At 34.4% G+C, this 25,628-nt stretch overlaps 1 protein-coding gene across 1 annotated transcript in view; it reads left to right on the top strand.

Moving 5' to 3' along the window:
* Positions 1-25,570, top strand: part of LOC6046577 (protein MAK16 homolog) — a 46,486-nt gene extending 20,916 nt beyond the window's left edge. Inside the window, exon 3 of the mRNA XM_038265648.1 lies at positions 25,436-25,570. Within this exon, the coding sequence (XP_038121576.1) occupies positions 25,436-25,570 (135 nt within the window). The remainder of the gene's footprint in view (positions 1-25,435) is intronic.
* Positions 25,571-25,628: the final 58 nt, after the last annotated feature.

The raw sequence follows: 25,628 nt of genomic DNA, 5'->3' as shown, positions 1-25,628 counted from the left end.
GTAGTCCATATACCTACAACTTTGCCGAAGACACCAAATCGATCAAAAAAATCCTCCAAGAGATACAGATTTTTGAATCTTCATACATCATTTTTGTATGGACAGCTACCAAATTTTTATGCAAAATTATATGGAGAATCTAATGATGCAAAATGGTTTTTTTGGGCATACCGAAGGTACCAAAAAAGTTTCAGTCGGATTAAAAAATACAAAAATTAAAATTCCAAAAAAAAACCGATTTCGTAGAGAATTGCTCAGCTGTATTTTTTTTCGTAGAAAAACAGCAGTTGACAGTTTCTCGTTATGCTTCATATGAAAGAAAGGTAATTAATTGAAGCACTTACCAATTCCGTCAGCGAACATTTTTAACGTGTACTAATTAGATCGCACGCCGATCGATTTGAGTACCGTACGTGCCAATCAACAAGTGAAGCCTAATCGGTTTCACGCCTCGTATTGTCAGTACAGAAAAAAATTCTGTCCACATGGGACGTGCCTTGAATGAAAGAATGTAGAATGAAGTTTATAGACATTGGAAGTTCATTAATCCTGTTTAAAAGTGTATATTCTTATAAAATAACGTTACTTAATCCACCTTGTAATAGGTTGTTGACTTCTCATTTTTGAATAGCATTATTTGTAATAATTGGAAGGATAAATAATTATTTTGACAGTGTTCCCAGAATGTTTAAACATTATTAACCTTTTGTTTTTGGTCCGATTCTAATTTTATATAAAACCTAAAACAACCAGACTTGAAAATTATACAAATTCAGCTTAAAATATCACATTTTTTGGCAGGGTTGCCAACTCGTCAAATGTTCATGTGGCAAAAATATACATTTCTATTCAAAATAAAAACAAACCCGGAAGAAGCCCCCAAACAGTTCCACCAGGCCAGTGCAACAAGTTTAGCTATTCAGCACTGCCTCTAAAGTCTCAACTGTCGCGCCGCGCTAAGGTCAAAGTTGGCTTTGCTGCTCCCGCGCGCGCGCGCTCGCTAATTCACTGTCAAGTTCAAGAAGCTGTTGAACGCTCATTAGACTACCTGTCTCGGTCGCAGTAGGCAGTGTGCGACTCTTGCGCACATGGAACTCGCGGCAGTTTACGTGTTGTTTACACAGTCGCCAATTTTTGCGTGTGGGCTGTTCCTAAGTTACGTATCATTTTTCTAAATTTGATTAAATTTCAAAAAAAATATTTTTCCATAATTGTGATATTAATTTAAGAGAAACAAATTGACATCAATTATGAATCACCCTTTCAGCGATCAAGTACATCACTGGCAGGGCTCGCGAAAACTCATGAAACTGTGACCAAGTGACCTTGGGAGAGTACGTACATGCTGGGCCAGTTACTGGACAAATTGCGCGCGCGCGCGAGCGCGAGTAATTGTGGACGGGGTGAAGAAGGGGGTAATCACTTAGCCGAGAAGTCTGTCGGCGGGCAGGGGAGCTACGTAAATGCCGATTCATAGCTGGACTCAGACGTAAAACGCGAACCGGTTTTAATTTTCGCGCAGGATGCAGACCAATCGAAAACCCTTCGGCCGGTCGTTGTTTAAGAGATTTAAACTGTAATTTGAGATAAGGTTATGTTTGAACATTGTTTTGCTATTTCATTTATAAATACTTATTTTCCTGTTATTATTGTCATGTGACAAAATGAGATATTAATCATCACCAAAATTAACAGTTCGGAAAAGTTCATTTTTGCAATTCCGTCGTGAAACTACTTACTTTTCCTGTCATTCTTGAACGACGAAATAGCCTACTTTTCTGTACCAAAAATAACAGAATCGAATAGCAACACTTTTCAAAATAAATGCTGAAAAGTTCTACTTTTCAGCACTGAAATGGGTGCTGAAAAGTTGAACTTTTCAGCACTTGTTTCGAAAAGTAACACTTTTCCACATTTTCTGATTTAAACGATTTATTGACATAATACATGAAAATTTGACATAAAATTTCACTCAGTGAGTGTTTTTCGGAAATGCAAAAAATGTTGTATGGAACTCGTTGCAAAACTTGATTTTTTCAGCACTTTTCGTATTTATCCAACTCGGTGAACCTCGTTGGATAAATGTACGACTCGTGCTGAAAAAATCCTCTTTTGGCAACTTGTTGCATAAACTACTATTTATTGTTACAAAGTTCTACTTTTCAGCACTTGTATCGAAAAATTCAAAAATCAAAATTTGTATGTAAATATTCAAACAACTGTAACTTTTGAATGAATTTTCTGATCAATTTGGTGTCTTCGGCAAAGTTGTAGGTATTGTTGAGGACTTTTGAGGAAAAAATAGGTACACGGAAAAAATTGCAGATTTTTTTATCAACTTTTTTTTCACAAAAACTAAATTTCCCAAAATACGTTTTTTTTATTTTCAAGATTCTTTGATATGTTTTAGGGGACAAAATCCGCAACTTTTGAGCCATAGAGAAACATGGTCAAAAAATCTGCCGCCGAGTTATAAATTTTTGAAAAAAATGTGATTTTTGGAAAAAAATGTGATTTTTGGAAAAAATCAACAAATTTGACTTTATTTTTTAATGCAAAATTGAATTTGCAATCGCAAAGTACTGTACAGATTTTTTGATAAAGGGCTCCGTTTTCAAGATATAGCCACCAAAAGTTTGATTTTAGTGAAATATTTGTAATTTTTCGATTTTTAAAAATAGTGACCATGAGTGACCATTTCCATTTTTTTTAAAGTTCCGAAAATTTGCTATAAAATTGTCTAAGAGGTATTGAAGATTGGACTTCGGGTTGCTGAGATCGAGCCGCTTTAAGAAAAAGAAACACGAAAATTGAAGTTTTCTAAATCTCACCAAAACAACCCACAATATTCTAATGGCGATATCTCAACAACTAATGGTCCGATTTTCAATGTTAATACATGAAACATTCTTAAATTTTCCGATCTTTTCGAAAATAATATTTTTTTTTCAAATCAAGACTAGCATTTTAAATAGGCGTAATATTCAATGTTTGGCCCTTTTTAAAAGTTAGTCTTGATTAAAAAAATATTTTTTTCAAAAAGATAGGAAAATTTTACAAATGTTTCATGTATTAAAATTGAAAATCGGACCATTATTTGCTGAGATATGGTCATTAGAAAATGGTGGGTTGTTTTGGTGTGATTAAGAAAACTTAAATTTTCGTGTTTCTTTTTCTTTTTTCTTAAAACGGCTCTATCTCAGCAACCCGAGGTCCAATCTTCAATGTCTCTTAGACAATTTTAAAACAACATTTCTGAACTTTTCAAAAAAAAAATATTTTTAGAAATGGTCACTCTTGGTCACTATTTTCAAAAATCGAAAAACTGCAAATATTTCGCTAAAATTGAACTTTCGGTGGCTATATCTTGAAAACAGAGCCCTTTATCAAAAAATCTGTAAGGTACTTTTCGATTACAAATTCATTTTTGCGTTAAAAAATAATGTCAAATTTCTTTTTGCATGAAACTTCGATTTTTTCCAAAAAATACTATTTTTTTCAAAAATTCATAACTTGGTGGCAGATTTTTTGACCATGTTTCTCTATGACTCAAAAGTTGCGGATTTGTGTCCCCTAAAACATATCAAAAAATCTCAAAAATCAAAAAATACGTATTTTGGGAAATTGAGTTTTAGTGAAAAAAAGTTGATTAAAAAATCTGCAAAAAAAAATCCGTGTACCGATTTTTTCTCAAAAGTCCTCAACAATACCTACAACTTTGCCGAAGACACCAAATTGATCAGAAAATTCATTCAAAAGTTACAGTTGTTTGAATACTTACATACCATTTTTGCATGGACAGCAGCCAGAATTGTATGGAGACTTGTATGGGTGAACCAATGACACAAAATAGCTTATTTGGTCATATGGAAGGCCCCCACAAAGTTTAAGTCAAATAAAAAAATACAAAAAATAAAAATGGTCGAACTCGGCCGATTTCGTAGAGAGTTGCTCACATACTACCGTAATCTGGGGCGGATCGGGACTTCGGTCTGAATAGGGACAGCAGTTTTTAGAGCACTTAAAGCTTTTAAATTTGGAAATGGATGTACAAATTTTGTTAGTCTGAGTCTGTTCTAACCGAAACCAACCAGAAAAATCAAAATATTGTGCTCCAACTTGGTTAAAATTGCTGTCCCAATTCGCCCCATGTGTCCCGATTGACCAGTTTACGGTACTGATTATTTAACAGCTCATTTATCAGTAAAAAAAAGTCATGCATGTGCTTGAACATCCTCCAACTTTATAGATGTAAACAAAGTAGGATCATTCGAAAATCACGTTACGCATTCTCTCTATTCATCACCCAGCTCTGAAGGCTACTTGATACAACTCAATTTTACGAAATTTTTTACCAAAAAACAAAAACTGGCAGTGACAAGGTCAGTTGCATTTTTTCATCCACCCAAGAATGTTGTTTTCTGCAGACACACCGGAATAAATTGCTGGACATTTTTGTTTTCGTTTTCTGACGTCACATTTTTACTGCACATCACGTTCTCAGGTGATGATGCTGAGCTGAGATCAGAACTCGAGTCGTCGCCAAGCAGCAGCAGTAGACAACTGGTTGCGACGACCTGGTGTCATTCATGGTTTCGTGGAATTGTTGAAATAATCAACAACTTTAGTAAGGGGCCGTCCATAAACAACGTGGAAACTTTTCTTTGACATTTCAAACCTCCTTCCTTTGAGAACAATTCTAGAGTTTTTTTTTAATTGAAAAGTATAAGCTGTAGCTACAATTTATTGTATTTCTGGTATTTGGTCAATTTCGAAGCTATAATTTCGGAAGGTTGAAAACTACCTCTTTTATGATGTAATTTTATTTTAGTTTAGACTGAAACAGTGACATTACATCAGAAACGTGGTGAAATTACACATTTTTTCTATCATGAAAGATGTAATATTACCATGATATTTTTTACTGTGTATGTTTATAGCAGGGCTGCGGAGTCGGGTCATATTTCAAACGACTCCGACTCCGACTCCGACTCCGGTTTTCTCAGATTAGCTGACTCCGACTCCAACTCCGGCTCCGGCTTTGAACAAATGGTTGGCTCCGACTCCGACTCCGACTCTGGCCTACCAACTCTAGCCGACTCCGACTCCGACTCCGACTCCACATGTTTTTAAATGTTTCAAAAGTTAGTTAACTATTATTAGTTAATTATTTTTAAAACATTGATAAATAGGATTATTTAAATACTCTCTAAGTGTCATGTTTTTCTCAAGAAAAATAAGTTAAGTAAAAGTAAAGTAAAGTAAATGAACGGAAAAAAAAGTTTCTAGGTTACAAGTTTTATACGTTATGGAAACAGAAATCAAAAAATATCTTCAGTTTTAGAGGCATTTTGAGAAGAACAGTTTTGTAAGTAAATTTGGATTTACTTGCTTAACCTCAAATTTGAAAATATTTTTTTCAAAGCTGATAAATTTAAACATTAAATTGTTATTTTTGAATGAATAACTAAAAGAAATCTGGCCTTAATGATCTATTGAACATTAAAATTCAATTTGCTCACTTTCAGGCTGACATTTGTAAGAAGCACAGTGACAGGCACCTTGTTTTTTAAATGACAATTTTAAACGAAACTTTTTTTTGTTTTTGTTAAGAAGTACATGGACATCACGCCACGGCTGAAGGAGATTATTATTGCAAATCAATGTATCTAAACAAATTCTTCGTGGAAAGGACGCTTAAGATGTCCTTTTCAAATATCTGTGACATGGAAAATATTTTAACCTGGAAATTTTTAATTTATTTTAATTTTAAAATTTTATATACTTTCAAAAGGAGGTGCACGATACTTCGTGAATCTTCACGAAGCTTTATGGATGATCTTGCGCCTCCATCAAAATATATGAAAAAACTTAAAATATAATAAAAAACAAATATCCACAAGTAAAATATTTTCTAAGTCACACATATTTAATTTTTTATTATTAGTTTATTTTTGTACTGAATTCTTGAGATTTGTTCAACGATTGGAAGATGGCGGTCGAGTTGGACGCATGCCGTGTGGCACCGGTTTGTTTTTTTCGATTTTTATAGTGTTAGGTTTACGAAACGGGTTGTTAAAGTGGTCGAGTCGTCGCGAGTGATCATTGCCTTACGGGTAAAGGTGAAATTTACTGAAAAAAGTTGTGAAAATGGATTTTTCACTTGATTTGTTCCACAAGAAGAGCAGTCAAAAGCATTCTGCAGTGGCGTTCTGCCCTCCGGAAGGGGGTATAAATGTGTGTGTGACGGGTTTTGTCCGACTGGTGTGAGTGTGTAGTGAATTTGGCGTCTAGCGCCGACTGCATGAGAGAGACAGAAAGAGAGTAGCGAATGATGTTCGTGATGCCTTGGAAACATGTTTCTGTGTGTCCGAAAATTGGCAAAAAGTGGACTGATTTGTCGTGAAGAGGATTTAACGCGGGAGTGCTGCAGACGGCTGGATCCATGTCTTCGTTCCGCCCGGACGGCAGACTTGCGGCCCGGTCGACGATTGAAGCAGCAGCAGGCAGAAGCGGGTGAGCAAGTTCCAATAAGAACATTTTTTAAGGTGTGAATGAGTATGCGTGTGTAGGTGAGCGAATGAAATTGAGCCGAAACAACTTATCTAGATGACTTTTGATTAGGGGAGCGGTGCCATGTTTTGGGTGCTGACAAATTTACGAACGGTTTTTCGTAGTATGTTGAAATTACCAATGTTTTAGAATGTTTCGGCTTAATTGAGAATGGTCGTGTGAGTGTATCCGTTTATTTTTGTTTTCATTTAAAAAAATGTTTTTTTCAGCTAACACAGTTTTATAAATTTCGGTTTAGTTCTAGCTTTCGGTTGTTTCGATTCGGTTCGCGATCGTTCAAATAAAACGTTTGCTCTAAAAGTTCGCTAATTTTAACGGTGATTCAGGGTTTTCACAGCCGGCTGTCTAAGGCTGAATCGAATCGATTACGGGTAACCGGGCCAAGCGGTAGCTTTGCAGGATTGATCGTGAGTTTTGCGTCTTATTTCAGGCTTAGAGTGATAAAATCTCGCCGCCGGTTGAGTTTGTCGATGTGGTTTTGTTTCAAATAACCTGTTAATTCCACTAAAAAGAGTCCGTTTTGCGATGCCTGTCCGTCGGGTCGCATGTTTTTTTTCGCGTCGTTTGTCGTCTCGAAATTACTTTTTAGCTTTATAGCTCGTAAAGCACGGTGAAAAATATTGTTTCAACGCGTTCAAGTCCTTCAGATATCATCATAACTCATCAATAATTAATTGGTCGCTCATCTTATAATAATTTAAAAGTATAAATAGTCTCAGGTCAACTCTACGTAAATATGTTACGCTGAGTATAATATTTCACCTTTTAATTACACATAATTTTGATTCTATCTTTCCGCAGCCGGCTGTCTAAGATTGAATCATTTATGCTAAACTCAACACCAAATAACCGGGAATAGTCTCATCCGTATCATCCGATTGTTTGCCTTGAGAATACATAATACTTCACCCTATTAAACGAAATTCATTGATTATTGGGCCACATCATCATCCTCTATGATGAATCCTGGCCATTACCCTTTCCCACTAACAAAATCCCAAGTAGAAGTAGTTTTCCGGCACACGCGGGGGTGTGGATATCGTATAGAACCCACCCTTGGTAGCAGCCTGTGCTAACTAACATTCCCGTCCCATCCCCTCGAGATCTACAAACTGACATGGCGGGCGCCGTTGGTGGCCAACGACTGTTTCCTATTCGCACAGTCTCTAGTTTTGATGATCGTGATGTTTTATCTTTTCTGCGCATTCATGCATGCTGTTGATAAGGGAAACATCTTTTGATCGTTGAAGCGTATGACCGGATGTGTTGATAGGATTTTACGGTCCTGTTCAGCAACGGAGAAGGACAACCATGGGTGGTCTCTCATGCTCATGCTCATGCTCATGCTGAATTCTTGAGATTTGTTCAACGATAATTTGCAACGATATCAAAATAGTTTACCCAAAAATCAACATCAACATCAACAATCAATGATTATTTCAAATTTGTTGCAACTTCTTCTGACATTTTTTGTTAACAATTTGATTTTCTAGTACTCAGTTATAAACAAAATGCGCATGTTGAGTTCCAAGTAAGAGATTGCTATTATCGTTGATTATTTGTTACAAAAGTTAAACTGTCAGTGACTTTTTTCGATCTGCAAAAACAGTGATGACTATTTATAATCTTTTTATGTACTTCGTAATTTTTTCCTAAAAAATGATTTAGCTTAAAACCTTTAAGACATTCGCTATCGGGGTAAAAGATGATTTTGTGTGTACTTTTTTCAGAAATAACTGGATGAAATTTGGTCAAATTTGAATTGAAAGGGAACATAAATATAGTCTGACTACATAACCAATATTTTTTTAATTATGATACTACATACTTGGGTAAGAGGTTATCATTTAGTGATTAGGGTAGGGTAGTCATCAATGAGACACTTTTGGTTTTCAACTTTCAACGATTTTTCTATTCTTTTCATCAGCATTTTTTATAGAGCTTTTAGTTGCATTATCTTTCTTTTAATGTGTTCTACCATTGATCAAAATATGAGATCGATCTGACGTCTACAGCCAGAGTTATTCAACTGTCTCATTGTAGACGCACTTGGCAGGAACAATGAGACAGCTGGGGAACAATGAGACACACTACGAAAATTAACATTTTTCAAGTAAAACATCATGTTTTTGTATTGTTCCATTGCAGGTAACTTGCCTTGAACATTTTAGAGAAATTTTGCCAACATGAAACTTTTATTAACAAAAGTTATACTAAAAAGTATTAAAATTTTGTAAAATCCATATATTAATACCAAATAACTTTGGATTTTTGGATAAATGAAGTTTAAACTCTATAAATATGGCAAAAATCACTTTTGATTCATGTTTTGAAAGATTTCCATCGATTTTGAAAAGTTTATTGAAAAAAAAATCAAAGTGTCTCATTGTTACCCATGGGCTGAAATGAGTGGGGAACAATGAGACAGCCCTGGATTCTGGGTATATTCTAAATTTTGGCCAAATCTAATGAAAGGACATTGTAGCCCAACTTAATACCTATGGAACGTCGAAAGAAATTTGAAGAAATATTATTTTTTGGTGTAAATGGCAGCCTACGAGCGAAAAAATATTTTTTGTCCATAATTTACTTTTACACCCCAGAATCAAACATTTATGAATAACTTGTCAAGGGAGCGTCCATAACCAAAGCCACTTTTATGGCAGACGTGTATCCAGTAGACAAACCTTTCCCCCAAATATGAGCCTGATTGGTTGAAACTACGACTTGTGAGAGCCATTTTATCATTGTTCCCCGTGTCTCATTGATGACTACTCTACCCTATAGTGTAATAACACAATTAGAGCTTCAAATACATAATGGCATCTGATAAATCAATTAAAAATATAAGTTGTTTTGTAAATTAACAGTCAAGACCCGAAGAAAGAAATTTCCCTGTACAACCCGAAGCCTGCAAAATGCGTTACAGTAAATTTTCGCAGGCTTGGGAAATATGCAAAATAGCACCAAACTTCAATGTTTTATAGTGTTTTGGAATCGTCAGAATGTCTACTTTAAGGAAAAATATGCAAATTAGTGGATTTTAGGGCGGGGCTCGGGGGAGGGGTGAACGAAAAATATCCGAGCAAAATGCGTTACAGTAAATTTGTAAAATTTATATCTTATGCAAAACATGACCAAAACTCAAAGTTTTATAGTGCTTTGGAAAGGTCTTCACATGAACTTTATGTTAAAAATATAAAAGACTACGTTTTCCATAAAGTTTTACTAAAAAAGTTAAGTAAACATTTATTGTTCTATATACTAATATCAGTAAGAGAATAAAAACATGACTTTTCATTAGAAACATAATCTTGCGACATATCTAACTTCTCCAAATTTCATGAATAGTCATTCTGCAACAAAATTGAACCGATTCAGCTGAACCGGTTCACCCAACCGGTTCAATAGTTGTACCGGTTGAACATTTCTGACTCAAAATGTATCATGCGACATGTCTAACTCTTTCAAATTGCCTGAAAAGTCATTCTGTAGCAAAATTGAACCGATTCAGCTGAACCGGTTCATCCAACCGGTTCGATAGTTGTACCGGTTGAACATTTCTGGCACAAAATGTAGCATGCGACATATCTAACTCTTTCAAATTGCCTGAAAAGTCATTCTGTAGCAAAATTGAACCGATTCAGCTGAACCGGTTCATCCAACCGGTTCGATAGTTGTACCGGTTGAACATTTCTGGCACAAAATGTAGCATGCGAGATATCTAACTCTTTCAAATTGCCTGAAAAGTCATTCTGTAGCAAAATTGAACCGATTCAGCTAAACCGGTTCATCCAACCGGTTCGATAGTTGTACCGGTTGAACATTTCTGGCACAAAATGTAGCATGCGACATATCTAACTCTTTCAAATTGCCTGAAAAGTCATTTTGTAGCAAAATTGAACCGATTCAGCTGAACCGGTTCATCCAACCGGTTCGATAGTTGTACCGGTTGAACATTTCTGGCACAAAATGTAGCATGCGCCATGTCTAACTCTTTCAAATTGCCTGAAAAGTCATTCTGTAACAAAATTGAACCGATTCAACGGAACCGGTTCACCCAACCGGTTCAATAGTTGTACCGGTTGAACATTTCTGGCACAAAATGTATTATGTGACATGTCTAACTCTTTCAAATTGCCTGAAAAGTCATTCTGTAACAAAATTGAACCGATTCAGTTTAACCGATTCACCCAACCGGTTCAATAGTTGTACCGGTTGAACATTTCTGGCACAAAATGTAGCATGCGACATATCTAAATCTTTCAAATTGCCTGAAAAGTCATTCTGTAACAAAATTGAACCGATTCAGCTGAACCGGTTCATCTAACCGGTTAAAGTTATGCTTCCTTAAATTCTTTAATTTTTTTAAATTCTTTTTATTCTCTAAATTCTTAAAGAATTTAAAGAATTTAAAGAGTTTAAAGCACTTGAAGAATTTAAAGAATTTAAATAATTTAAAGAATTTAAAGAGTTTAAAGAAATTAAAGAGTTTAAAAAATTTAAAGAATTTAAAGAATTTAAAGAATTTAAAGAATTTAAAGAATGTAAAGAATTTAAAGAATTTAAAGAATTTAAAGAATTTAAAGAATTTAAAGAATTTAAAGAATTTAAAGAATTTAAAGAATTTAAACAATTTAAAGAATTTAAAGAATTTAAAGAATTTAAAGAATTTAAAGAATATAAAGAATTTAAAGAATTCAAAGAATTTAAAGAATTTAAATAATTTTTAAGAATTTAAAGAATTTAAAGAATTTAAAGAATTTAAAGAATTTAAAGAATTTAAAGAATTTAAAGAATTTAAAGAATTTAAAGAATTTAAAGAATTTAAAGAATTTAAAGAATTTTAAGAATTTAAAGAATTTACAGAATTTAAAGAATTTTAAGAATTTTAAGAATTTTAAGAATTTAAAGAATTTAAAGAATTTAAAGAATTTAAAGAATTTAAAGAATTTAAAGAATTTAAAGAATTTAAAGAATTTTAAGAATTTTAAGAATTTTAAGAATTTTAAGAATTTTAAGAATTTAAAGAATTTAAAGAATTTAAAGAATTTAAAGAATTTAAAAATTTAAAAAATTTAAAGAATTTAAAAATTTAAAGAATTTAAAGAATTTAAAGAATTTAAAGAATTTAAAGAATTTAAAGAATTTAAAGAATTTAAAGAATTTAAAGAATTTAAAGAATTTACAGAATTTAAAGAATTTAAAGAATTTAAAGAATTTAAAGAATTTAAAGAATTTAAAGAATTTAAAGAATTTAAAGAATTTAAAGAATTTAAAGAATTTGAAAAAAATTAATAATTTAAAGAGTTTTAAGAATTTGAAGAATTTCAAAAATTTTAAGAATTTTAAGAATTTTAAGATTTTTAAGAATTTTAAAAATTTTAAGAATTTAAAGAATTTAAAGAATTTTAAGAATTTTAAGAATTTTAAGAATTTTAAGAACTTTGAGAATTTTAAGAATTTAAAGAATTTAAAGAATTTAAAGAATTTAAAGAATTTAAAGAATTTAAAGAATTTAAAGAATTTAAAGAATTTAAAGAATTTTAAGAATTTTAAGAATTTTAAGAATTTTAAGAATTTTAAGAATTTTAAGAATTTTAAATTTTAAGAATTTAAAGAATTTAAAGAATTTAAAGAATTTAAAGAATTTAAGAATTTAAAGAATTTAAAGAATTTAAAGAATTTAAAGAATTTAAAGAATTTAAAGAATTTAAAGAATTTAAAGAATTTAAAGAATTTAAAGAATTTAAAGAATTTAAAGAATTTAAAGAATTTAAAGAATTTAAAGAATTTAAAGAATTTAAGAATTTAAGAATTTAAGAATTTAAGAATTTAAGAATTTAAGAATTTAAGAATTTAAGAATTTAAGAATTTAAAGAATTTAAAGAATTTAAAAATTTAAAGAATTTAAAATTTAAAGAATTTGAAAAAATTAATAATTTAAAGAATTTTAAGAATTTGAAGAATTTCAAAAATTTTAAAATTTTAAGAATTTTAAGATTTTAAGAATTTTAAAAATTTTAAGAATTTAAAGAATTTAAAGAATTTTAAGAATTTTAAGAATTTTAAGAATTTTAAGAATTTTAAGAACTTTGAGAATTTTAAGAATTTTAAGAATTTTAAGAATTTTAAGAATTTTAAGAATTTAAAGAATTTAAAGAATTTAAAGAATTTTAAGAATTTTAAGAATTTTAAGAATTTTAAGAATTTTAAGAATTTTAAGAATTTTAAGAATTTTAAGAATTTTAAGAATTTTAAGAATTTTTCACACATCGGGACTGGCAACACCAGCCAGCAACAGTCAAGTGTTCGGAGCTCTTCAGACTTTTCGATTTTATCGCCGTAATTTACCGTGATTACCCGCGAGTTTGCTCCTCCAGCATGCCAAGGGCCAGCCGTGGCCGAGGCAGTTCGAGTGCGGCCTCGAAAAACCCGCGAAGTTCATCTACCGGCAGAGTGCAGAAAGGTAAACACACCAATGCCGCATCGACCGCCATCGCGCACGGAGCGTGCCCGATGACGTCACCGATCCTTCATTTTTACACGTGTCATACCGTCCACGTGAGTCCCGGTACGGACGAGACAATCGACCCGGGCATCCGGAAGCACTTCCGGCCAGCAGCAGCAGTCCACCAGCACTACGACGACAACCACTTCCAACGTTCCCACCAGCAACGAATTTGAGATGCTGAGTGGAGATGAAAACAACACCGACAGTGACAGCAGCAGTGCTGGCGACGACGATGACGATGATGAACTTGCGCGCAAGCAAAAGCAGAAAAATGGTAACTCTCCGAAGGAACGACGACCACCTCCAATTTTTGTTTTGGATACGTTGGCTGACGATATTGACGAGTTGCTTGAGGGACTCCAATATTGTCTCAAAATTAGTAAAACTTCTGTGCAAGTGATTACCCACAAGAAGCTGCATTTCGACTTGGTGGTGAAGAAGTTGAAGTTGCGAAACTTCAAATTCTTTACATTTGACCCTGCAGAGAAGGTCCCAGTGAAGATCGTCCTTCAGGGATATCCGGACCGCCCGATCTCCGACCTGGAAGAACACCTGACGGGCGTCAAGGTTAAGCCTCGAGAGATAAAGGTGCTCTCAAAATCGACTACGGTGACAGGTACGTACACCTTGTACCTCCTGTACTTCGATCGCGGGTCCGTCAAAATCCAGGACCTACGGCGGATCAAAGCACTGGACGGCTTCTTTGTGACGTGGCGATTCTACACGAAGAATCCGGCCGACGCAGCCCAATGCCACCGCTGTCAGAAATTCGGACACGGCTCAAAACTGCAATCTCCCACCCCGGCGTGTAAAGTGCGGTGAGACCCACTTCACCGAAAGGTGCAGTCTTCCGCGGAAAGACCAACTGGGGGAAAACGCCCAGCAGCACAAAGCACGTGTCAAGTGCGCCAATTGTGGTGGAAACCACACGGCGAATTTCCGTGGCTGTGCCGCGCGGAAAAAGTACATCGAGGAGCAGGACAAGAAGAAGAAAGCGCCAGCGTCCCGCCAACCTCCGAAGACTTCGAGCTCGACCGCTGCAGCAGCTGGCGGCGGGCGGCTCCATCGACCAACCCAGCGTTCCCTCCCGGTTGGGGAGGTTCGTACGCTAAGTAGCCTCTTCTGGGGGCGGTTCTCCTCCGGGACAAGCTGATGTTACCGGTGATGATCTCTTCACGCTTCCTGAGTTTTTCGCCCTTGCTGGAGAGATGCTCACGCGCTTTCGTGCCTGCCGAAACAAGGCAGAACAATTTCATGCTCTCAGTGAGCTGATGATGAAGTACATCTACAACGGATAAGCTGCCTTGTGCAGCGAAGTTTTCGACGTCAATAGACAAAACATACTGTGATTTAGTTTTAAGCTTTTCTATTTCTATCCTTTTCCTTAGCAAATCTAGAAGGTTTTTTTAAATTTTTCCTTCTCTTGCCAAATCCATTGTTAGAATATCCAATTACATCAAAATGAATTATAGTGTAAACCATAGTTGAAAGGAACTCCAAAACTCTATTAGGTTATAAGAAATGCGGAATTGTAAATTGATTATTTACTGACAAAATAAATTGAATTGAATTAAGAATTTTAAGAATTTTAAGAATTTTAAGAATTTTAAGAATTTTAAGAATTTTAAGAATTTTAAGAATTTTAAAATTTTAAAATTTTAAGATTTTTAAAATTTTAAAATTTTAAGAATTTTAAAATTTTAAAATTTTAAAATTTTAAGAATTTTAAAATTTTAAGAATTTTAAAATTTTAAGAATTTTAAGAATTTTAAGAATTTTAAAATTTTAAGAATTTTAAAATTTTAAATTTTAAGAATTTTAAGAATTTTAAGAATTTTAAAATTTTAAGAATTTTAAGAATTTTAAGAATTTTAAAATTTTAAAATTTTAAGAATTTTAAGAATTTTAAAATTTTAAGAATTTTAAGAATTTTAAGAATTTTAAGAATTTTAAGAATTTAGAGAATTAAAAAAATAAAGAATTTAAGGAAGCATAGCTTTTCAACCGGTAAGATGAACCGGTTCAGCCGAATCGGTTCAATTTTGTTACAGAATGACTTTTCAGGCAATTTGAAAGAGTTAGATATGTCGCATGATACTTGTTGTGCCAGAAATGTTCAACCGGTACAACTATCGAACCGGCTAGATGAACCGGTTCAGCTGAATTGGTTCAATTTTGTTACAGAATGACTTTTCAGGCAATTTGAAAGAGTTAGATATGTCGCATGATACTTGTTGTGCCAGAAATGTTCAACCGGTACAACTATTGAACCGGTTGGATGAACTGGTTAAGCTGAATCGGTTCAATTTTGCTACAGAATGACTTTTCAGGCAATTTGAAAGAGTTGGATATGTCGCATGCTACATTTTGTGCCAGAAATGTTCAACCGGTACAACTATTGAACCGGTTGGATGAACCGGTTCAGCTGAATCGGTTCAATTTGGTTACAAAATGACTTTCCAGGCAATTTGAAAGAGTTAGATATGTCGCATTCTACATTTTGTGCCAGAAATGTTCAACCGGTACAACTATTGAACCGGTTGGATGAACCGGTTCAACTGAATCGGTTCAATTTGGTTACAAAATGACTTTCCAGGCAGTTTGAAAGAGTTAGATATGTCACATGCTACATTTTGTGCCAGAAATGTTCAACCGGTACAACTATCGAACCGGTTGGGTGAACCGGTTCAGCTGAATCGGTTCAATTTTGCTACATAATGACTTTTCAGGCAATTTGAAAGAGTTAGATATGTCGCATGCTACATTTTGTGCCAGAAATGTTCAACCGGTACAACTATTGAATCGGTTGGATGAACCGGTTCAGCTGAATCGGTTCAATTTTGTTACAAAATGACTTTTCAGGCAATTTGAAAGAGTTAGATATCTCGCATGCTACATTTTGTGCCAGAAATGTTCAACCGGTACAACTATCGAACCGGTTGGATGAACCGGTTCAGCTGAATCGGTTCAATTTTGCTACAGAATGACTTTTCAGGCAATTTGAAAGAGTTAGATATGTCGCATGCTACATTTTGTGCCAGAAATGTTCAACCGGTACAACTATCGAACCGGTTGGATGAACCGGTTCAGCTGAATCGGTTCAATTTTGCTACAGAATGACTTTTCAGGCAATTTGAAAGAGTTAGACATGTCGCATGATACATTTTGTGCCAGAAATGTTCAACCGGTACAACTATTGAACCGGTTGGGTGAACCGGTTCAGCTGAATCGGTTCAATTTTGTTGCAGAATGACTGTTCATGAAATTTGGAGAAGTTAGATATGTCGCATGATACATTTTGTGCCAGAAATGTTCAACCGGTACAACTATTGAACCGGTTGGGTGAACCGGTTCAGCTGAATCGGTTCAATTTTGTTGCAGAATGACTGTTCATGAAATTTGGAGAAGTTAGATATGTCGCATGATTATGTTTCTAATGAAAAGTCATGTTTTTATTCTCTTACTGATATTAGTATATAGAACAATAAATGTTTACTTAACTTTTTTAGTAAAACTTTATGGAAAACGTAGTCTTTTATATTTTAACATAAAGTTCATGTGAAGACCTTTCCAAAGCACTATAAAACTTTGAGTTTTGGTCATGTTTTGCATAAGATATAAATTTTACAAATTTACTGTAACGCATTTTGCTCGGATATTTTTCGTTCACCCTCCCCCGAGCCCCGCCCAAAAATCCACTAATTTGCATATTTTTTCCTTAAAGTAGACATTCTGACGATTCCAAAACACTATAAAACATTGAAGTTTGGTGCTATTTTGCATATTTCCCAAGCCTGCGAAAATTTACTGTAACGCATTTTGCAGGCTTCGGGTTTTGACTGTTAAGCTGTTATATAGGAAATACTGAACAATAAAAAAACATATTTTTGTTGAATTTAAGGTAACTCCGGCTCCGACTCCGAATCCGGGTTATCAGAAATCTTCGGCTCCGACTCCGACTCCGACTCCAGGTCCTCAAAAAAGACCCGACTCCACCGACTCCGACTCCGACTCCACAGCCCTGGTTTATAGAACCATTTAAAAAAAACTCGAGAATTGTCCCCTCTCAAGTGTTCCATGGTTGATGGATGGCCCCCAAATTAATAGACCGTAACGGTTGTACAAATTGCGCCTACACAGTCAAAAAATCATAGTATTATTACATCTGGAAAGGGGTACATCTTTTTTGTCAGAAAAATGGGTAATTTTACCTCTGAAAATGTGTAATTTTACCGCTTTTTCGGTGTAATGTAACTTTTCAGTCTAAATTGAGGTAAAATCACATCATAAAAGAGGTGATATTCAACCTTCCAAATTTACACATTTTTTTCTGTTTACTGTTATGGCAATGAACCACATAAACGACTGTAATTTTGATTCTTTATTGCACAAAAGACAAGAACTTTCATTATTTGCATTCAAAATTCATAAAAAAGTAAAAACAAATCCTTATAAAAAAATATTTAAAGGAAACTTTTTCTTTACATTTTGCACTGTTTGCACACAGTAAAAAAATGTGTAAATTTTCAGGGGGGTAATTTTGTAAGGGTGAATATTATCCCTTTTATGATGTAATTTTACTTCAATTTAGACTGAAAAAGTGACATTACACCTGAAAAGCGGTAAAATTACACATTTGTTTCTGACATAAAAGGTGTTCTCATTCCCAGATGTAATATTAGCATGTTTTTTTACTGTGTATTTAAATTAGAATAAATCACTCAACAGAGAAAAAAAAACACTTGCAGCCCAATCAAATGCAAATCCGAGAGATATCTCGTCGTGTGTCGTCGTCGGCGTCAACCGGGTGTCGTTCGGTGGCCTTCTAGAGCAGCCGCAGCAGCAACAAACTCGACTGGATTCGGCCTGGTGACGACGATGATGATGATGCCGGTTGGCTTTGCATTTGTACATTTGAGGAAGTGTGAAAACGCAGTTGTAAGAACAAGTAATCAACTTGTACCGGTGGTAGTTTGGCAATTTGTACATTTCTACCCTCGAGTTTTTATATTGATGCTTACTAAGGCTTGCCTAAAATTTTCTGCAGTTAAAAAAATCATTCATATTTTCAAAGCTCGTGAGCTCACCTTAACCGAGCTGCTCTCTGAGTTGGTTGTGAATCATCAAGAACGCCCATGTAAATACTTAGCTTCTTGCATGAAGAACTCTCGGCCGGGATTAATTGCACGATTCGAGGAAGGTTTCGTAATGCTTGTGGGTTGCACGAACGAACTGCTGTAGGTATTTGTGCAAACTAAACGTTTGTCCTTAGAGATCTGATCTGAACGTTCTGGTTTAGAAGTTCAGGGTACGGTGCACAGAAAAAAAATATGGTCTTATATGACATCTGGGAAGGGGTACATCTTTAATGTCTTTTCTGGTGTAATGTCACTTTTTTCAGTCTAAATTGAGGTAAATTACATCATAAAAGAGGTAATATTCAACCTTCCAAAATTACAGCTTGGTTCGCGTGGATGTAGTAAAAATAGGGGTGGTTTAAAATTTCTATCAGCACAGTTAAAAGCTGTTAAAAGTTGTTTAATTTAATATACGTTTAAAAAGTATGTCACTAGAATAGAGCAAATTGCGTTTTTCAATAACAAAAATGTTAGTACCCAAGAAAAGTACAGTTCATCGTAGAAAAAGATTATTTTTTCCCGTTTTTGTCATTTTCCAGTTTACGCACGCGCACTATGGGGTTTCAGGCGGCCATAAATCGAAAAACCGACATACTCTAATTATTTTTTTGGTATTTTTTTTCGAAAATAAACATTCTAACTAAGAAAAATCCGGAGTTTGAAAGTTGTAGGATCAAAATTCACTGAATTGCAGACCTTCAAAGGCGAAAATGGTAAGAAAAAACATGTTTTTGACAAAAATGATTATTTTTCATAGTTGTACTGTGTAGCTGTTTATGTATTTTTCCTGCATCATTATATATATTCAGAAAGGTAATTGATTCAACTTTTCAATAACATTTTTCAAAACACACTTTTACACGCTAAAATAATAAAAATCAAAAAGATGGATTATTATTCAAAATTTAGTTTTTTCAACTTTGTTAATGGAGTACTTTTTTGTGTGCATTTGTGCGATCTGAAAATTTTGCAGCCTAAAATTTGAACCATGTCCTAACTTGTCTCTAAATTTCAAAGTGCACTTATATGCACTTTTGAGTTATGCCATTTTGAATATTTTGATTCATGCAGGAAAATTAATGATTTCGCGTATACGCTTGGTTAAAGCATATTATTTTACCTGCAGAGAAAGAAATAATGTACCTACTATGCATGTTTTGAAATTGATTTGATATTCATGACTTTGTTGGTACTTAGGTACGTTTATTAAAATTAGAAATTCATTCAAAGAGAGGTGGATTTTAACTCAAGAAGAAGGGGAGGGAGATTGAACGTAAATCAGAAACTTTAACATAGCATAAACCGCCATTCCGTGCATCAAATAGACAGAGCAAGAATATTAAAATTCACCACTTTAATGCAAATGGCCTCAAATATATGAAAAAATCGAAAATTAAACTTTTTTTTGGAAAAATATCAAAATTCATTTGTTTTCATTATACTAAGTACAAACAACACAAAAAAGTCACAAAAAAGCAAAAAAATATTTTTGGCCGCTCGCTTATATGGAAATACCCCATGGTGACGCGGCGCGTCGAAAAACCTGGTATTTATTTTCAAAAAATCATATCTCAAAAAAAAACAACACATTTTTGTTAGTTTGCATGGAGTTTATTTATTAAATAACAACTAAAAAAACACAAACTCGGTCTTTCAACACAGTTCAATGACCAAACTTTAAACAGCGAAGGTGGGTTGGACAATGCCTTAAAAATCAGCTGCTTTCACTATTTTACTTCCTGTTGCTATTACAATCTTTAACTCAACCACAATATATACTGCACACCACAAACAATGATATTTTAAAACGATTATCACTCTCTTTTTCAAATTAAACATATTAGTGGACAAAAAACCGCTGCAATCAGCATAAGCAAAACTGTAAATGACAGCGCGTAGCAATACACATAATAAAATCTTGATAGTTTTAAACAAGGTAACTCTAAGGATGAAAAGTTTTATCAACTACTTTTTGAAAACCATATGTATTTAAAGAAGTTCTAATCAAGACTGAAAGGCTTTGATAAAAGGGGCAGGACGAAGAACACTAAAACGAAAACAATTTGATAAAATGCCTCGTTTAGTAACGATAAATTGCAAAATAACATGATGTATATCCACTTTGACACAATAATGATAATGTACAGCACCAGTACATACATAAATAGCAAAGCAAAAGAATTTCTGGTTCGGGGAAATGTTCCGTTTTCTCACAATTCTATCACAATTCAAACAGGATAAAAAACCACCAATTAAAAAATATTTTATTATTATCAACACATAGTTATTAAGTAATTTGTAATTTTAAACCGAAAATTATGCTCGGAAACGTTTTTCAAAAAATCAGCTCGCCTCTTAATGTATTTCACTGCGCTGCTCACGTACAACTGAATATGTCAAAGTGAAAGTACAAATCTAACAAGATTGATAAAATGCTTACTGAAGACTTAACAGATTTAAAGCAGCATTTGTTAAGCTAATCTAGCTGCATCATGAATTCTTCAGGCGTACTTAAAGTGTAAAGTTGAAAGCTTAGTTAAAACTTCTAAACAAAATTCTTAATGATAGAGTAGTGCGATGCCTGTGTGGACGCGCCGTCCTGTTTTTTCGTGTTATTTTCCGTCTCTTTTGTGTCGCTATTTGTGTACATGGGGTGATTGGATTTCTTCTGATTAGTGTTGTTTTCATCTCTTTTGTGTCGCTGTTTGTGTGCATGGGGTGATTGGTCTTCTTCTTCTTCTTTTTTCTTTATTTTTAGTTCGCGCGTTCGTTGACCAATGAGTTTATTTTTGTTCTCTTTACATAGTTTTCGATAGAAACGATCCGAATTCTTTTTTTTTCGAGACAAGCAAGTCGTATTGCTGGATTAAGTCCTTTCTATATCATCGATGATCGGAAGGCACGCCGACGAATATGTTTTAAGGCTTGTGATATAAAATCATTTTAATGAATAAAGCCCTTCTTACATCACCGTTGATCGGAAGGCACGCCGACGAAGAATTTCTGGAGGATCGCGGTCGAATTAATACTATATTTAAAATTCTAGATAGCTATCTTTCGGATTCGATTGTGAGTAGCGGGACTTCGCGGTTACTATGCAACGTATTTTTTGGAGTCTTTTTATATTTTAAATTTATAAGTCCTTCTTTTATCATCGTTGATAGGAAGGCACGCCGCCGGTTAAGTTCGTTTAAGGTATTGTTTTAATTTCATTACAATCGGTTACGTGGTGTCCTGTTTTCTTTTCGTTTATATTCGTTGATCGTAATAATTTATTCCAACTGGCAGCTTTAGTATTAACTCATCTACTATTTTTGACATTTGCTCAAGTTATCTTAATTGTACCAACAGTAAAAATATACTGATAAGTCCAGCCCATAGCACTACCGCTCGGTTGGCACGCGTTCGATTAAAACAAACTTTTTAAATAATCAATTATTTATCTTTCCGCAGCCGGCTGCCTAAGATTTAAAATTTCAACCGATAAACAAAATGCACATGGTCACATCACTGCCACTCGTGAATCCTGACCTCATACCCATCTACTAACCCCCTCAAAACTCGAATGTGATACTTTGTCGGAGAAGCAGTCGATTGGGCGGTCTCTATCACTCAAGTATCGGACTAACATTCCCATCCACTTCCCCGTGACCCTACCACTGGTCGTGGCCGGCGCCGGTATTGATCAGCATGATAGGGGCCTTTGAGAAGTTGCGAAGCGAGGAAAGATAGCACCCACTCATCTTCCACGGCTCGTGGATGTAACTTCTGGAGGTCCTGGTCAATAACGGAGTAGCAACTGCGGGTGGGCACCTATGCTTATGCTTAAACAAAATTCTTAATGATATCTTGAAGAATTTTTTAAAATATGTTCAAGTTTATGGAATGGTAAAACTGTTGGATTTAGTGAAAGATGTAACAAAACTTTATTGCATTTGATAAAACTATTATAAAAATGCTTAAGAATCAAAGGCATTTGTCTTGCTACTTGGGTATATTAATGAGCAATTCTCTACGAAAACGGTCTATTTTTCTTAAATTTTAATTTTTGTATTTTTTAATCCGGCTGAAACATTTTTGGTAACTTCGGTATGCCCAAAGAAGCCATTTTGCATCATTAGTTTGTCCATATAATTTTCCATACAAATTTGGCAGCTGTCCATGCAAAAATGATGCATGAAAATTCAAAAATCTGTATCTTTTGAAGGAATTTTTCGATCGATTTGGTGTCTTCGGCAAAGTTGTAGGTATGGAACACTGAAAAAAATGATACGCGGTAAAAAATTTTTTGGTGATTTTTTAATTAACTTTTTGTCACTAAAACTTGATTTGCAAAAAAACACTATTTTTATTTTTTTTATATGTTTTAGAGGATATCAAATGCGCCAACTTTTCAGGGAGAATTTGAACGGTGCGCGTCGCGGTCATCACGCAGGATTTTCGTTGCCGTTTCCGTCTTTGTTGTCCCCCCGATTGTGTGTGTTTTTCGGTCCGGGCGGTTTCGCGTTTTCGCATTTTATTTGGTTTTATCTTTCCACAGCCGGCTGTCTAAGATTAAATCATTTATGCTAAACTCAACACCAAATAACCGGGAATAGTCTCATCCGCATACTCCGACTGTTTGCCTTGAGAATGCATAATACATCACACCATTAAACAAAATTTATTGATTATTGGGTCGCATCATCATCCTATGTTGAATCCTGGCCATTACCCTTACCCACTAACAAAATCCCAAGTAGAAGTAGTTTTCCGGCACACGTGGGGGTGTGGATATCGTATAGAACCCACCCTTTGTAGCAACCTGTGCTAACTAACATTCCCGTCCCAATCCCCCGAGATCTACAAACTGACATGGCGGGCGCCGTTGGTGGCCAACGACTGTTTCCTATTAGCAACGGCTCTTGTTTTGATGATCGTGATGTTTTATCTTTTCAGCGCATTCATGCATGCTGTTGATAAGGGAAACATCATTTGATCGTTTAAGCGTATGGTCGGTTGTATTGATAGGATATTACGGTCCTGTTCAGCAACGGAGAAGGACAACCATGGGTGGTCTCTCATGCTCATGCTCATATCAAATGCGCCAACTTTTTAGAAATTTTCAGCTTGTGGCGTAATATTGAATGTTTGGCCCTTTTGAAATGTTAGTCTTGATTAAAAAAAATTAAGAATATTTTTTTTTGAAGAGATCGGAAAATTTTCATATTTTAAAATTGTAAATCGGACCATTAGTTGCTGAGATATCGACATTAGAAAATGGTGTGTTGTTTGGGTGGGACTTAGAAAACATCAATTTTCCTGTTTTTAAACCTTTGCATGGCAATACCTCAGCAACTAAGGGTCGTATCAACAAAGTTCAAAAATGCAAAATATAGAGAATTTTCTTTGCTTTTCAAACATATTTTTTTCAGTAGTGGGCAAACATGTGCACTAATTTAAGAAAAATAAAAACTGCGACAATTTTCAAAAAAAAAGTCACCTAAAAATTGATTTAACTTGAAAACGGTGCACTTTATCAAAATTTCTCTAAAGTACTTCTTGAGTGCAAATTTGATTTTACATCGAAAAATGAAGTTAAAAAAATTTCGCGACCAATATTTCGATTTAAAAAAAAACAGTATAGATTCAAAAATTCATAACTCGGTCGAAGATTTTTTGCACAACCTGAAAATTTCTGAAAAGTTGGCATTTGATGTCTTCTTAAACATATCAGAAAATGAAAAAAATAAAAATAGTGTTTTTTGCAAATCATGTTTTAGTGATAAAAAGTTACATAAAAAATCACCATTTTTTTACCGTGTATAATTTTTTTCAAAAGATACCGATTTTTGAACTTTCATACATCGTTTTTGTATGGACAGCTGCAAAATTTGTATGGAAAATTATATGGACAAACTAATGATGCAAAATGGCTTCTTTGGGCATACCGAAGACACAAAAAAAAAGTTTCAGTCGGATTAAAAAATACAAAAAAAAACGAATGACCGAAATCTGAGAGAACTCCTCCCATTTTTTGAGTATGTTACGCAAAATTTCCCGAGGAATTCTATAAAGAATATTTTCAGACAAAGGCTCTTTGGGCAAAACGCCATTTTATGTTTTTATACTATTTTTTCAAATGTTTTGTTTTACTGTACTTTTCACAAGCATTCAAAATAATAAAAATACTTTTTCAATCATGTTAACTTTTGGTTTGGTTCAAAAAAAAATTTCTTAGAATTATTTCATCTTCTAAAAAGGCTCGCCAATCCAAGCAACTTTGTCCAAGACATCAAAATTTTATCTCGCAATCTACGCCTTCTACGTCCAAATTTAAAGAAAGCATCTGAGGAAGGCTTCAAAAATCAGTTTTTTGAACGTAGCAATTCAGGGTTAAGTTATAGAGAAAAATATTGTTGGGAGCACTTTTAGAGCTCTAAAAAACAAACATTCATATTTTTTGTCACGTCAATTTGGACTCAAGGGTTAATAGTTACAGCCATTTTAAGGTAAAAAAAAGATGCAAATTAAAAAAATCAAATATCTCGAAAAGCTGATCCAGCACTATAAACGCTGAAAAATCTCAGGGGTATTTTTTTAAACTCGAGATATCTTTATTTGAATATGTCTAATTTTCAAGGGAAAAGTGTATGGGATCACCCTAACGCAATTTGAAAATGGTCCAACTATATGTTTGGCCATGTAATTTTGCCCGCTGAATCTGAATCTGTCCTCATTCGTAAATAAGACGATACAGCATGAATATTAATCGGAAAAATCTCACTGCATTCATTTTTGACGCTCTATCGATTCATCTTAACAAACTCGTCTATCTCCAACCCTCGAATTTTGAGAAAATAAATTCAGTGGAGGTCGAGTGATGTTCGTATGTGGTAAAATTTTGCCAAATTTTGTGTTCCGTCGTTCTCAGCTCCCCTGAATCCGATTTTGATTCTTCTGAATGCAGATGAAAGCTAGTGTGCTGAACCTGGGCGAGTTGATGCTCAAATTTCGAAATTTCAGCATTTGTTTTGAAATGTGTTTCTATTCGATTCTGTTATTTTTAGTAGATAAAAGTAGGCTGTTTCGTCACGCGAGCATGACAGGAAAAGTAGGAAGTTTCAAGACGGAATTGCAAAAATGTTTTTTACACAACTGATCTATTTGTGTTTTCTTTTTCGCAACTAAATTAACCTTCTTTCTCTGTTTTCTCTCCCTCTCTTTGCAGGACATCGCGCCCAAGGTCACACTTCCGAAGAAGGCCGCCGCCTCAAGGACACCGCGAAGCCATCGAGATCGAAACCACCCCACCTCGAGAAGTATGAGCTCGACATCACTCATCTTAGTGCTGATCAGATGGTAGAACGAATACAGATTTAAAAAAGCACAAATCCGTTTTGTTTGAGAAATTTTTTTCTGTC

The sequence above is a fragment of the Culex quinquefasciatus genome, chromosome 1, assembly GCF_015732765.1.
Source record: "Culex quinquefasciatus strain JHB chromosome 1, VPISU_Cqui_1.0_pri_paternal, whole genome shotgun sequence".
Taxonomy (NCBI): domain Eukaryota; kingdom Metazoa; phylum Arthropoda; class Insecta; order Diptera; family Culicidae; genus Culex; species Culex quinquefasciatus.
This window is presented reverse-complemented; position numbering and strand designations above follow the sequence as displayed.